General features: G+C 38.2%; 1 protein-coding gene across 1 annotated transcript; it reads left to right on the forward strand.

Annotated features, from left to right (window-relative positions):
* Positions 1 to 310: 310 nt before the first annotated feature.
* LOC122294661 (probable pectinesterase/pectinesterase inhibitor 21) lies at positions 311 to 3,063 on the forward strand. Its single transcript, XM_043103571.1, has 3 exons — positions 311 to 457; positions 611 to 1,700; positions 2,104 to 3,063. Exons 2-3 carry the CDS (start codon positions 641 to 643, stop codon positions 2,793 to 2,795), a joined length of 1,752 nt encoding a protein of 583 aa, XP_042959505.1. The 5' UTR covers positions 311 to 457; positions 611 to 640; the 3' UTR covers positions 2,796 to 3,063.
* Positions 3,064 to 15,693: the final 12,630 nt, after the last annotated feature.

The following is a 15,693-nucleotide window of genomic DNA, read 5'->3' on the forward strand; positions in this document are numbered from 1 at the left end:
CAGCCTAGTATAAAATCAAAGAAAGGTTAGGTACTACTAATGGATAGTAGAATTTACTAAAAATCTAAATATAATAATGATCATATCTAATTTTAAATATTGTAACCATGCATTTAATTATATCCTCATAAGACCAGTGTTTTTGCGCAAAAAATGGACCAAACTAAACAATGGTTAAGAAAGTGAGGTTGGACAATTCAAAGTATTTGATTAATGGTGCATGGAAGCTCTCAAATTTGGAAAACATTTTGCGGGGGCTCTCCTTCCTACCTCACGTTTGTCAACAACAATGGCCATCATCTTTCAAATTCACGTTTTTCCTTATATAGATCATGTATATAAATTTCATTGAGAAAATCTACTATATATATATCAGAGCCCTGCAGAGGGCATAAATAACTTTCCCAAGAAAAAGACGACCCCAACAGCTCTGTTTGCTAGCTTGTTTCAATTGTGGGTACGTACGTATAAGTTTATAACCTCTCTTCGATCTAGTACTATATATCAAACGAAAAATTATACCAAAAGATAATACATATACATATATATATATATAGAAAATACAAAACAAATCTAATTCTAATCGTTCTTCTTTTTCTTTTTCTTTTAGGGTAGATTAAGCTAATTTATAGGGAAAAAAATGCCGCAAGGAGGAAACAACGATGTCTCCAACCGTGGAAACCAGAATAAGAGCAAGAAGTACAGCATTATCGGATTGTGTTCGGCTCTTCTGGTGGCCATGGTCGTAGCTGTGGCTGTTGGGGCTAACCGCGGTGCGCATGATGATCCTGAATCCCGTGGTAGTAATAGAGAAGGGGTTTCAACATCCATGAAGTCGATCAAGGCCATTTGCCAACCCACCGACTACAAAGAAACTTGCGAGAAAAGCCTGTCCTCCTCAGCTGGGAACTCCACCGACCCCAAAGAGCTAATCAAGGTCGGCTTCCATGTCGCAATGCAGGAACTTGGCACAGCAATGGCAAACTCTACCACGTTGAAAGAGCTGGCTAACGACCCCAGAGCAAAACAGGCCTTGGAGAACTGCAAAGAGCTTCTTGAGTACGCCGTAGATGATCTCCAACAATCTTTTGAAAAGATCGGTGCCTTGGAAGTTAGCAAGCTTGACGATTACCTTGCTGACCTCAAAGTTTGGCTCAGTGGTGCAATCACTTACGAGCAAACTTGCTTGGATGGTTTCGAGAACACGACTGGTGATGCCGGGGACAAGATGAAGACTATCCTGAAGACATCACAAGAACTAACCAAGAATGGCCTTGCCATGGTAGTAGAGATCTCGACCATCTTGACCGATCTTCAGATTCCTGGGATGAAACGGCTTCTCTCAGTGGAAAAAGATCATGATCACGTCGAAGTCGATGAGGTACCAAATTCGTGGCTCGATGAAGCGCAACGGAAGCTCCTCGCGACCACTAATTCGACGAACATTAATGCTGACGTGGTGGTGGCCAAGGACGGAAGTGGCAAATACAAGACTATCAATGAGGCTCTTGTGGACATTCCCAAAAAAAACAACAAAACCTTCGTGATTTATATCAAGGAAGGAGTTTATCAGGAGACTGTGATTCTTGACAAGTTCAAGACCTTTGTGACTATGATTGGAGATGGTCCCACAAAGACCAAAATCACCGGAAATTCTAACTTCGTCGATGGAACCCCCACATTCAAGACTGCAACATTTTGTAAGTATATGTCTCGTGTTTGTGTACGTATATATGTCATTTTGTTCCTCTCTTTCCCTCCCATTTCTAATTTAAATAAGCAGAAAAGAGACTATTCTTTGAGCCTTGGCCTTAAGCATAGATATTTTTTAATTATTTAAGCAAATTTGATAATCCAATTAAGGAAAAAGATAGACACGGTACTAGTTGTTCATATTTATATATGTAAGACTTTCGGGATATTATGGACCTCAAACGAGCATTTAATGTACGTTGTGTCTGTATGTCTCTCTATTAGACTATCCAATCTGATCAGATTTCAATTCGACTATCCAATTTGAGCCTATATGCCTTCCATTTCTTTCCAAATGTTTTATGCACTAATCGTTTTTTTTTTTTTTAAATCTTAATTTGGATGTTGCAGCGGTGGTTGGACAGAACTTCATGGCCAAGAACATTGGATTCGAGAACTCTGCAGGAGCTGCGAAGCACCAGGCTGTGGCACTGAACGTCCAATCCGACATGTCAATATTCTTCAATTGCCAAATAGATGGGTACCAAGACACCCTTTATGCCCACACCCACCGCCAGTTCTACCGCGATTGCACCATCTCTGGGACTATCGACTTCATCTTTGGTGACGCATCTGCGGTGTTGCAAAATTGCAAGATGATCATCAGGAAGCCAATGGAGAACCAGCAGTGCATCGTCACAGCCCAAGGAAGGTCATATGAGCGTGAGAACACCGGGCTCGTCCTCCAGGGATGTACTATCACCGCCGAGCCAGCGTACTTGCCGGTGAAGGACATTAACAAGGCTTTCCTTGGTAGGCCATGGAGGCAATACTCAAGAACCATCATTATGCAAAGCCATATCGAAGGCGTCATCCAGCCTGAGGGGTGGTTGCCATGGATGGGTAACTTTGCTCTCGACACTTGCTTCTATGCTGAGGTCGGCAACATGGGTCTGGGTGCCGGCCTCGCAAATAGAGTTAAATGGCGAGGCATCAAGACGCTCAATCTGAACCAAGCCCAAGAATTTACTCCCGGTACCTTCCTTGGTGGCAGTACCTGGATCCAACCAACGGGGGTGCCCTACATTCCTGGCTTGCTTTAATTAAGCAAAGAGAGCAGTTCATATATACTTTAGTGCTCAGCACTAAAAGACCATGATCTGCAGATCATGATCTTCTCCATGATTATGAAGAGCTATGTTAAGATTTTTCTTTTAAATCCTTTAATTTTTCCCTTATCATTTTTCGTGCCTTTTAATGAATTGTGAGAGAGACTTTGTAACTTACTTTTGTGAATCTCATGTTGAGATAATTACCGGATAGAGAACTATCATGTAATCATCACTTAATTATGATATGAGTTTTGCTACATATAAGTAAAGTCGCGTATTAATCTGCGTACTAATACTAATTCTTTTATATTTAAAATTTAAATTAACATTATTTTTAATAAAATCTATTTTTTGACTAATCACAATAAATTAATGCACATATTAATGCGTAATTCTGTTTACAACTAGAATTTTTCTTATGATATAGTATACAATTCTCACCACATATATACACAAATGCATATACATTGTGAAAAAACAGTAGTTCTACCCAACACTACACCTAGAGGGAGGTGAATAGGTGTAATCTAATTTTTATGACCTTTTGAAAATTAGACAAACAAGCAGTTAATAAATGAATCAAATAACAAAAATAATCAACACATGATTTTGATCACGGAGTGGAAACTCATTTGAAGAACATCTTCAAAATCTAAAACCACTACGGGTGTAAGGCACCACCTCAAATCCACTATAGAAATTTTAGTTTGTTACAACCAATTTAGAGACACTCACAAAACCTTTGTAGTAGCTAAACTTGGCTTGCAACACCACGAGTGACCCACTCGATCTCTACACGCATGTAGTGTCGGAACTCCGACCTTCCTATAGCTTCCCACGAGAACCTCTCGATCTCTGCATCAACGGCAGCTCCGGACTCTTCTGGCCAACAAAAATGTCCACTTCAATGGACTCAAGTAAGAGTTGATTTTGAATGAGTTGTGGTAGAGAAATGTTTATCCAAGAGAGAATCAAACAAATGGGGGAGAGTTTGCTCTAAGAAGTTCTTGGAGGCCCTTAGGGTTTTTGCTCTGATTCTCCACACCTAAAACAGAAGTTAACTTGTTCTATTTATAGTTCCCATCAAATGAGGCGTTCAAAACCCTACATTGTAAGTGATCTAGAACATTGGCTCGAGCGAAGTGTCGAGCGAAGGTCGAGCGAAACAATCTGCCAAAGTTCGCTCGAGCGACCTGTCGAGGGAGTATCGAGCGGTCGACTCTGCCTGAGTTCGCTCGAGCTCAGTGTCGAGCGAGGGTCGAGCGACACACTCTGCCTGGGTTCGCTCAAGCTCAGTGTTGAGCGAGGGTCGAGCGGTTGAATCTGCCTGAGTTCGCTCGAGCTGTATGTCGAGCGAAGGTCGAGCAGTGCAATCTGCCCAAGTTCGCTCGAGCGCTCCGTCGAGCGAGGGTTGAGCGGTGCAATCTGCCCAAGTTCGCTCGAGCGCTCCGTTGAGCGAGGGTCGAGCGAACTCGCCTTCTTTGACCAATCTTCAAGCCTTTCCGCAACAACACTTGTTACAACACTATCTTACACAAGTTTTCACAAGAATATGCCAATACGCTCATTTTTCCCTCAACAATCTCCCCCTTTGGCATTTCTGTGACAAAACCTCTATCCTATACATATGATTTAATCCTAGCACACCCAACTAGATCCATATTCCTAAACATGTTGAAATATTTCTGCACACGCTTAGCAAACGGTTAAACATACCCATTCACATATGCACAAAAACATATTTGCAATTCTCAAATCATAATTCATGAACAGTCATGTCAAGTACAGGTTTTAGAAAAGAAATATTTCATTAAGCAACAAATCAAAGATTGAGTTCAAGAAACATTAGTCAAACAACAGCAGCTAACAAGAGATATAATTCAACAGATATAACCAAAAGCTGCTGTTCCCCCAAAAAGAATGTTAGTACAAGTAACACTCCCCCTGAGTTAAAAGTACCGTACTACTCCCCCTCAACAATATCTCCCCCTTTTTGTCACAAGAGGCAGAGTCAACGACGTTAGACAAGGCTAAGGCAATGTGAAGACGTGATGAATGCATGCATGCTGACACAACAATGCCAGCCGATAATGTAGGACTTGGTGCATGCTCTATGCCGCTCTTCATTTTTCAAAACAATGATAAATGCCTAGTTCAAAGTGTCCCATATGCATGCCAATGCCAACTCATGTGAATAACCAACATGCATGCTAATGCCAACCCATGTGCATGACACATATGCAATGACAACCCACATGCAAGCCAATGCCGCTTCTAAACCAAAACACCTTCAAACCCAATGCAATCATAGTTAAACGATGTCCCAAACCTAGGATAGACATGAAATAGATATGGGGACAATGCTATGCCATTGCATGATGAAAAAGAGAATACAAACTTCATTTAGGCATTTTATCGAACACTTGGAGTGCATCCAAGTGGGAAACTCGGGCATAAGCCCATGGGAGTTTCAAAAGCCTCCTAAATACAACCAAACAAGTAGCCAACACTCCAAAGGAGTTTCAATAAACCAAATAAATGGAACAATTTCAAGAAAAACCTTCAAAGACCCCCAATCCGAACACCATATTCAAACTACACGGAAATACCCAAAATAAAATCACCAAATCATGAAAATACAAAAGAGAAAGGGCTTTACCTTGATTTGGAGATGATTTCGAAAGTAAAACACTCGATTAAACGAAGAAATTTGAGAAAAGTGGAAGAAAATCGCACGGGAGGGGAAAAAAGCACGAAACAGAGCAGTCTGCTCGAGCGGCTCGAGCAGCGCTCGAGTTTTATAACAGTCGTTCGCTCGAGCGAACTTAAAACCCTCGAGCGGCTATCGAGCGATTTTCGCTAGAGCGGAGTCGAGCGAGGGTCGAGCGAGACCACCAGAAAATCACATTTTGCCCAATTTTGAAGCACACAACACTCACATGACTTGGACAAATACTGGGAATGTCAATTTTCAAACTAAGAGTACATATCAAATGTAGAAGAGCATCATATTCCCATAAAACACGCAGTTAAAAACAAAGTATCACAAGTAATATAGATGTGCGTGTTTAAAGCGGTCCTTGCTCAATCAAGAAATTTCAACCGTAAGGCGTGAGTGGGGTTGGGCTGAACATGAAACCATAAGTGCTTGGGAAGCTCATTCAAGATACAGAAAGTCAAACCCAATGCTGCTAGGACCTGAATCTTTCTGTTTAAATACTTATTTCAGGGTTCAAGAAAACAGAAAACTCATTCTGTTTTTCACCCCTTTTTTTTTTTTAATTACAACTTCACTTTTTCTTTTCCTTTTGAGATACATATTTTTTTTTTCAAACGAACCATGATGAGGTCATCTAGCCCGTGGTCAATTCTGTATGAAGATATAGCTTCCTACCACTTTTGATTGCCTCCCCAATAAACTCACAAGTGGTGAAATGTCAATTGACCGAGTTTGGAGTGAAGTATGTGATGCCAGTCACAGCTTACACGAGATACTCATGTTCCAAACCTTTGTAAAACATAGGTATATGATACAAATCTCAAAAGATACATGCACCTAGATTTTAGAATTAACAACCCCACTATTATATAGCGCAATCATGGAGTGCATGTAGGGGCAGCAAACAAGAACAAAGAAACTAAAAAAAAATTAACAACAAAATAAAACAAAAATGCATGTAATGCATACCTGTCAGTCTATAGCACCAAGACCATGTGTGGCTTGCGTCTTCCCCTTTTGGATGATCCACCTTGGTATCCATTTTCTTGAGAATGGCTTTTCAGTTCTCTTGGTGTGCCTCCTAAGCTCAAAGCAGTTTGGTCGGATGTGACCAATCTTACCACAATGATGACACACGGGGCTTGCTTTATGAACTCTTTATCTCAAGAAGGTTGAGACATTCTTGGGGTCATTCATGTAATTCTTACCCCTTCCAGAAGGATAAGCAGTTCTACAGTTAACGAATGCAGGAGCATGCACAAAATGACTCATTAATTTAAAACAGTTTGGTCTAATATGGTCTAACTTCCCACAGTGATGACATATGGGGCTCATGTTGCGAGCGCCTTGTCTTTTGGGAGGAGGAACAGAGTTTTGCGCTTGCATAGGCTTCTTACCCTTTTCAGATGGATGAGCCTTTCTTTTCTCAGTCATTTCATGAACAAACACTGTGGTTCTCACATTTTTACAAAAGGCTTTTGAGCTTGAAGGAGCATCAGGATTCTCTTCAAAATAGCCTAAACCACTCTTATCACTAGAAGACTTTCCTAAACTTAGGAGTTGGTCAAGCTGGTTTGTCCCAATGGAGAATTTCTGCAACTTAGTATTTAACAAAGTTAGCTCATTTTCATGAGTTGTCACTTTATCCTCCAAAGTCACATTCCTCTTTTGTAACTCATCTGTTAGACCAATGGCTTCTCTTAGTTTGCCTTGAAGTCCTTCATTTTCTCTTTTGCATAAATCTATTTCCTCAATATGTGCTTTATTGAGTTTTCTCAATTTCACACATTCCTTATACAACTTTTCATAGATTTCCTGCAAATCATCTTCATCCCCGGATTCATTTTCAGAAACACTCTCAATTTCAACCACAGATTCACTGCAATGACTTTTCCCTACAACAAAGGAAGTGAAATCCATATAGTTGAGATTTTTCTTCCTGGGAGAACTCTCTTGTGAGTCACCTGACTCAGACTCACTATCAGTCAAGGAAGCAGCATTAGCTTTCTCTTTGGTCTTTTTGTAATTCGCACACTCAAGTCGAATGTGACCAAAACCATGACATTCATGGCACTGGATATTGTCATTGACAGCTCTAGTTTCTCGCTTATACCTCCCTTCTCGGTTTTCTGAACTAGAACCTCCATTGAAACCTTTGAACCTTCTCTTCTCCTGTCTTGGGTTTTTCTGGGCAAACATCTTCCTGAATTTTTTAGCATAAAATGCTATCTCCTTGTCACTCATGGCAAGTTCATCAGAAGATTCACCAGACTCCTCTCTAATAGCATTGAGGGCTATGGACTTGTTTTTCTTATCCATAGGAAGAGTATGTTCATAGGTTTGTAAGGAACCCACCAACCCTTCAATTCTCATGTTGTCCAAGTCTTTGCTTTCTTCTATTGCAGTGACTTTAGGACGAAACCTCTCAGGAAGAGATCTAAGGACTTTTCTCACAATTCTGTCCTCAGGAATTCTATCCCCTAAATTAAAACGAGAATTGACAATATCATTAAGTTTGCTATAGAAGCCATCAAAAGTTTCATCATCCTTCATCCTAAGTTCTTCAAAGTTGGTGGTCAGCATTTGAAGTTTAGAATTCTTTACAGCCTTGGTACCTTCATGGGTAACCTCAAGAATGTCTCATGCCTCTTTGCAATTTTCACACATGGAGATTCTCTTGAACTCCTCTTGGGACACGGCCATGAACATTGCATTCAAGCCTTTGCTATTCCAACTACACTCATTGACTTCATCCCTAGAGTAATTTTCCACACTCTTGGGGGTTTGGACTCCTTCAATGACTACAACCGGTTCTTTCCATCCCTTTGTTACGGAAGCTCACACTCGTTCATCCACAGACTTAAGGAAAGCTCTCATTCGAACTTTCCAATACGCATAGTTGCTTCCATAAAAAAATGGTGGAGATGTGAGTGATTGAAACCTATCCATTTAAACCACTACAGCAGGATCACACTCAGGAACTAAATCCTAGCGGAGTGAACCCGCTCTGATACCAATTGAAAAAGCAGTGGTTCTACCCAACACTACACCTAGAGGGGGGTGAATAGGTGTAATCTAATTTTTATGGCCTTTTGAAAATTAGACAAACAAGCAGTTAATAAATGAATCAAATAACAAAAATAATCAACACATGATTTTGATCACGGAGTGGAAACTCATTTGAAGAACATCTTCAAAATCTAAAACCACTCCGGGTGTAATGCACCACCTCAAATCCACTATAGAAATTTTAGTTTGTTACAACCAATTTAGAGACACTCACAAAACCTTTGTAGTAGCTAACCTTGGCTTGCAACACCACGAGTGACCCACTCGATCTCTACACGCATGTAGTGTCGGAACTCCGACCTTCCTATAGCTTCCCACGAGAACCTCTCGATCTCTGCATCAACGGCAGCTCCGGACTCTTCCGGCCAACAAAAATGTCCACTTCAATGGACTCAAGTAAGAGTTGATTTTGAATGAGTTGTGGTGGAGAAATGTTTATCCAATAGAGAATCAAACAAATGGGGGAGAGTTTGCTCTAAGAAGTTCTTGGAGGCCCTTAGGGTTTTTGCTCTGATTCTCCACACCTAGAACAGAAGTTAACCTGTTCTATTTATAGTTCTCATCAAATGAGGCGTTCAAAACCCTACATTGTAAGTGATCTGGAACATTGGCTCAAGCGAAGGTCGAGCGAAACAATCTGCCAAAGTTCGCTCGAGCGACCTGTCGAGCGAGTATCGAGCGGTCGATTCTGCCTGAGTTCGCTCGAGTTCAGTGTCGAGCGAGGGTCGAGCGACACACTCTGCCTGGGTTCGCTCGAGCTCAGTGTCGAGCAAGGTTCGAGCGGTTGAATCTGCCTGAGTTCGCTCGAGCTGTATGTCGAGCGAAGGTCGAGTGGTGCAATCTGCCCAAGTTCGCTCGAGCGCTCCGTCGAGCAAGGGTCGAGCGATGCAATCTGCCCAAGTTTGCTCGAGCGCTCCGTCGAGCGAGGGTCGAGCGAAGTCGCCTTCTTTGACCAATCTTCAAGCCTTTCCACAACAACACTATTTTACACAAGTTTTTACAAGAATATGCCAATACGCTCATTTTTCCCTCAACACGTTGTTTTCCGTAGATGTATGTGGCTTTGATATTGATGGTTTTTACAATATATAATTTATGAGGGAGATTAAAATATGAGCCAAATGCCTGTGGTTTGATTGGTATAACCCTCAATCTCCAAAATAGAGGTCGTTTAAACTTTGAAACACTACAAGAAATTTTCTTTTTAGGGACGAAATTTGTTAAGGACGAAATAAATTTCGACCCTAAAGATACTTTTCAGAGATGACATTTAAATTTCATCTCAAAATATGAAGAACCTTATAAATCCGTTCGAACTAATAAATATTAGTTCGAACCGGAGATTCTGAGACAAATTAAATCATTTTAAAAAATCGAAACCGTTCGAACTAATAAAATTTAATTTGAACAGATAATTAATCTATTCGAATACAATATAATCTGTTCGAATTAGTATTAACTCGTTCGAACGGTATTATTTAATTGAAAAGATACATTGTTAAAATTATAATAATACATATTTTTTCTATTAATTTTTTATCATTTTCAAAGTAAATAAAAATTTCTATATATTATATATTATGATTTACAATGAATTAAAATATTTACAAATTCATAAATTAATTTTATGTAATTATTTTAAAAATATTTTAGTTAAATAAATATTACTTTAGAGATAGTGCCATTTTTTCAATTATCGTGAATATTAAGTATAATGAGAAAAAAATATAATTAACAACAAAGAGGCTAGCAAATACTAAAAATAAAAATCATACATTAATTACATCCCAAAAAGAGTTAGAAGTTCTATACAATATGAAAAAAGTAAAATAATAACTAACAATATCTATTTATTAAATAAATCAAAATCCTCCTGTAAGGTATATAAGCGTCCTTCCACGTCCTTAAACTTATCCATGATGGGCTGAATGAAGTCCCAGAATATAATTTGGTGGTGCTTCGCCAATATAGCTCATACCTCATCCGGAAGCTGGATCAGTAGGCGAAGGCTGATCTTGTACTGCATGAGTCTTCGGCAAGTGACCCCTGCTCTTGCTGAATGTGATCCTGTTAACGGACCCCATCTATGGTGTCCTCCGCTCAGTCGAAGTCACTTGAATCCCCGATTGAAGTAGGAGGTTAGATATCAGCAGTGCAAATAGTAGACTATCTCCATCCGAATAGCGTGACTCTGATCGAATGCGGAGGAATAAATATAATGCCAAATCAATCGGCTCCCCCTGTGCTAACCGTAACAAAAATCTAGCTCGCTCGATCCCGAAATCAGTCTTGTGTTTTTTTGGATCAATATTATATCCGACAATCAGATTAAGCATTCTGAAAAATGCTATACAGTCGGCCTATCGGATCACTTTACTGCCATCATATGGAGGAGCTGAAGGCTCTTGCACAATGTCATGAACCTGATCGTCTGTAAGACCATCATCAGGTACCTCAACGCGGCTCTCACTATCATCCGAGCCAGCATCCAGCTCTGCAGTCTATACATCTGGTGCTAGCGATGAGGATGCGACTAGTGTGTCCTCTCCAGATGGTGCAGTCATTGCTATCTCTGGTGCTGGTGCTGGTGCTGGTGCTGCAGGATATGCACCGAGCTCCCGCCACAGATCAAGAAACTCAGCAATAATGCAGGGAGAAAAGATAATACTCACTCTCTAGACTACTAAGTTGTAGCACAGAGCATCACCTGACTGCTCTCCCATGGCACAATAAAACTCACCGACCATCTCAAGATATGCCGCTCCCCTCTGCGGACAAATCGGGGTCCATCCACGATCGGTAATGATGTCATGTATGCTCCGTCCCTCCCAAGTGAGATCACAAGAGTCATCCAGAATGATCTCATGCTCAACTAGTATAGGCCGCACGGCAGGCTGAGAAGGAGCTGCTTCGCTACTTTGGCATGTCTGGGGTTGGGAACGTTTTCTTCCGCTGCTACTTGCCATTAGTATACTGTTGATCTATAAAATAATTATGTAATTTAATTAAGGTGAATTAGAGGACATAAATGTTGTGCTGCAGTGTTTGGCAAGCGTTTATTCGAATGGATTCAAATCCGTTCGAATAAGGGCTGCCAAATATCATGTTTAGTTCGAATGATTAAAATTCAATTTGAATGGCCTAAATTTTCATTCGAATGAAGTAAAAGTCCATTTGAATGGAATTTAACATTATTCGAATGACCTCATAAAACATCTATTCGAATGAGCAAGAAGTCCATTCGAATGAACTTCTTTTCCATTTGAATGAGCATAAATTCCATTCGAATGGACTTTTACTTTTCATTTGAATAGAATTTAGGCTCATTCGAACGGGATTGAGCCAAACAGACATGGCTGAGTCGACTCAGTCCCAAATCTACAAATCCAAAAATATTCAATGTACCAAGATTTTAATCAGTAGAAATGATTGAGGAGTAAAGCCCCATCATTTCTATCGATTACTTTTGTGTCATTCAAACCCAAAACAACAAAATGGGGTCGGATTGATTCAAAATCTGAACCCCCCAAAACCAATGATTTAATCAGTAAAAATAAATGGAATTTAACCCATACCTCTTGTTGTAGGGGATTTGAGAACTTGGTCGGAGTTTGTGGCTGCGTTGGGGCTACGAACGGCAGAGGATTCGATTGGACGGATTGAATGAGAGGATGCAAGAATGACCGGAGAAGAAACTGTATCACAGCTTAAATAATGTGAATTAGTTCGAACGGAAAGGTTATCAATTCGAACTAAAATCATAAATAATTTGATATATATAAGTACAAGAGGTAAAACAATATATACTAATATTAGTACTAATACTTAAATTATGCATTAGATGAGTATAAAATAATCTCAGGCAAAACATTACATTATATAGTACTATACTAAGTCTATAGTAAAACATTGTACTAAATATAAGTATAAAATACATATATCTAATATATTTAGTTTGTGTATTAGTAATTAATAAACCAAGTACTTAGAATATATTAGAAAGTATTATAGTACTATTAGTTTTCAAATATTTATGCTATCTATACTATAATAGATAATATTATACTATTAGTGATACTTAGTATTATACTTATAGTGATACTAATTATAAGTATAACAATAGTAGTGATACTAAATAAAATATTATACTATTAGCAATTTCACTCGGATTGAAGTTTGAGAAAGGGAGAGAGAGCGTGGCAGAGGCTGTTAGAGAGTCTTGTGGAGAGAGAGAGCTTCAAAGAAGTGAGAGAGAAAAGATTTTTGAGAGAGAAGAAAGAAGGACAAGAGGTAAATGGTTTTTTTATTATTTTTCATTCCAATTTTCGTTTACAAGTACAATTTCATTTGTTGCATTTATTTGTTGGGATAGAATAGCTGTTTAATGTGTTTTATACATATATAGATATTGTGGATTGATATTTTTATTGGATTGTAAAAATTAGAGGTAAGTTTTTATAGTTTTCTAAGTTATTTAATAATCATATTTAGGGATAATTATATAGTTTCCAATATATTGTATTGAAATATGCCATCATGTATGTGAAAATTGTGTTTTGCAGTTCAGTTTTTTACTCTTTTTCGTGACTGGTTTCTACCTTTGTCCCATTCGAACACTCTGAATACTGTTTGAATTGAATGTACTCAGTTCAAACGGAATCAAATGATAGCTTTATCATATTCGAACATATTGAGTGTTTGTTCAAGCAGTATCAATTAGATGATAGTTATAATGTAATTATAATGTATAATTGTAAATATTTAAGTACTGTATTGTAATATTCGAAAACTTAAAATATAATTATAAAATATTTAGTAAAAGAAGTTTAATGTATTAGTGAAAATATTTAATAGATTAATACTAAAAAAGAAACCATAAAATATTAGTTATAAAAAATTATAATTAAATATTTGAAAATATTTAAGTACTCTAATTAAGATGATTAATATGATGGAATCTTTAAGTAAAGAATTATAAGTACTTAAATATATTTAGGGGCCCATCATGTATACTTGTAATGTAATCTTATAATGTATTTGTGATGTATACTTGTTATGTTTATTACTGAGCAGTTGGATTTTCTAATTATTTTACATGTAGTTAAACCTTAGACCCGTTCGAGAGTTGTGGCAAAATATTCTCGTAAATAATGTTTGAGTACAACTTTTGAATTGTTCAAAGTGGACAGTTTGTGATTCTATCATCTATATGGCATATATATTTAGTTAAAACTCATGCGTTAGTCAATTAAAATTTTGGTTTAGCATTTTCTTACATTCTTCGAGTATGTAGTTTGTAAGTTTCTCGGCCCATGAATAGGATCGATGACTTACCGTGACTAGCATACTTGATGAATTGTAGGGAAATGCTGTCGAAATTTTTACTAACATATAAGTTTTGGACTGAGTATATATGCGATATAGATGATAGTCTCTCGAATGAGATAAGACCAACTACCTTAAAAATAAATGATACCCAGACACGTTTATTGTAATAATTTATTGATAGTGCTTATCCCATGAATTGGGTTTTTTATAGATAGATAAGAGTTGGATGTTGTTGGGAGATAGACTTGGTCGAGACTATAAGCAATATGCACAAGGGGTGAAGTCTTTCTTAGAATTTGCTTGTGGGAGTGTTGATAGTCGAGAATTTATAAGATGCCCATGCAAGAAGTGTAAAAACCTTAATTCATATAATATGATGGCTGTGGAGGATCATTTATTCGTAAATGGGTTTGATCCAAAATATTCACATTGGGTTTTACATGGCGAACCATTTCCTAAGGGAGTTCGATTTAGCAGTAATCTCAATCAGACAACATAAATGATGATGTTTCTGATGACAGTTATGATAATGGAGAAGATATGATTGAAATGTTAGGGGATCTTGGCGCAGACATATTTGGTACCAGGGATGGAGAAGGAACATCTGCACAATCATTTGAGAGAAATGAAGAATTTGGATTATTGTGGGAGGATGCACAATGAGATTGTACTTAGGGTGCACCCATCATAGATTTCACACAGCAGACAGAGAATGATATATTAAAACTCAAAATTATGGGGTCGTAGTCAAAAGAAGCCATGGGGATGATATCATAGCGTTAAAATATGTGGGGGGATATATGGTCTGGTTATTTAAATGTAATTGGTGGGATGTCTCAAATCCTAAGTTGGGAGTGCGTAAGGATGAATATTTTGTAAGTGTCAATACCTCTTGCAAATGGTATGAGGACGATCCTTTCGTTCTTGCAAACCAAGCAAATCAAATTTTTTATTTAGATGATCTGGAGTTCAGAAATCCATGGCGGGTAGTCTAGAAGTTTGCACCAAGAAATGTATATGATTATATTCTAGAGGCAAACAAACCACATGAAGAAGTTGATAGTCCAGACCATGAAGAAGCATATCAAGAAAAGGAATAAGACATCAATCTATTTGTTGATCTAAACCAATATGACATGGTCCCATTGAGCATAGAAGATGTTCAACCCGAAGTAATTGAAGGTGACATGTCGGAAGAATATGAATCAACTGAAGTGTCTACTGATGATGAGAGTGACTAGTCCAACAAAACTGATACTGAATGATTTTCAAACAGATATTTGTGTAGGTATAATTCTTATAAAAAGATTCTCCCATTTGTTTGAATAATAATTTATTATAATTTCAAACAGATATGCCCCCTAAACGCAAAAGAACACGTGAGCCATCCCTACCACCTACTAACTCTCTGTGTGATTCACCTGTCAACAATGGTGAGCCAACATCACCAGAACCAGAATAAGATATTTTATCATCATATATCTTTTAAATAAAATAATTTAATTAAAATATATGATTTAATTTTTGTATATATAGCTATTGTAAATCAGTGTTGAGTTAGAGGCATAACGAGGGGTGTCGGCATAGAGAAAGTAAGGAAAGTTGGTAAAATTAAAGTTGATATACCTGATGATCATACCGATGGCTCTGGGAATTCAACAGCTTGGCTTGCTTCTTATGTTGGTACACTTACTTGCACGTATGCACCGATGGCTACATCCTTCGGAGCTAAAGTTTTCCAAGATGTGAAAGATCACATCAAAAATCGTTGTC

Source organism: Carya illinoinensis, chromosome 2 (genome assembly GCF_018687715.1).
Source record: "Carya illinoinensis cultivar Pawnee chromosome 2, C.illinoinensisPawnee_v1, whole genome shotgun sequence".
NCBI classification, from domain to species: domain Eukaryota; kingdom Viridiplantae; phylum Streptophyta; class Magnoliopsida; order Fagales; family Juglandaceae; genus Carya; species Carya illinoinensis.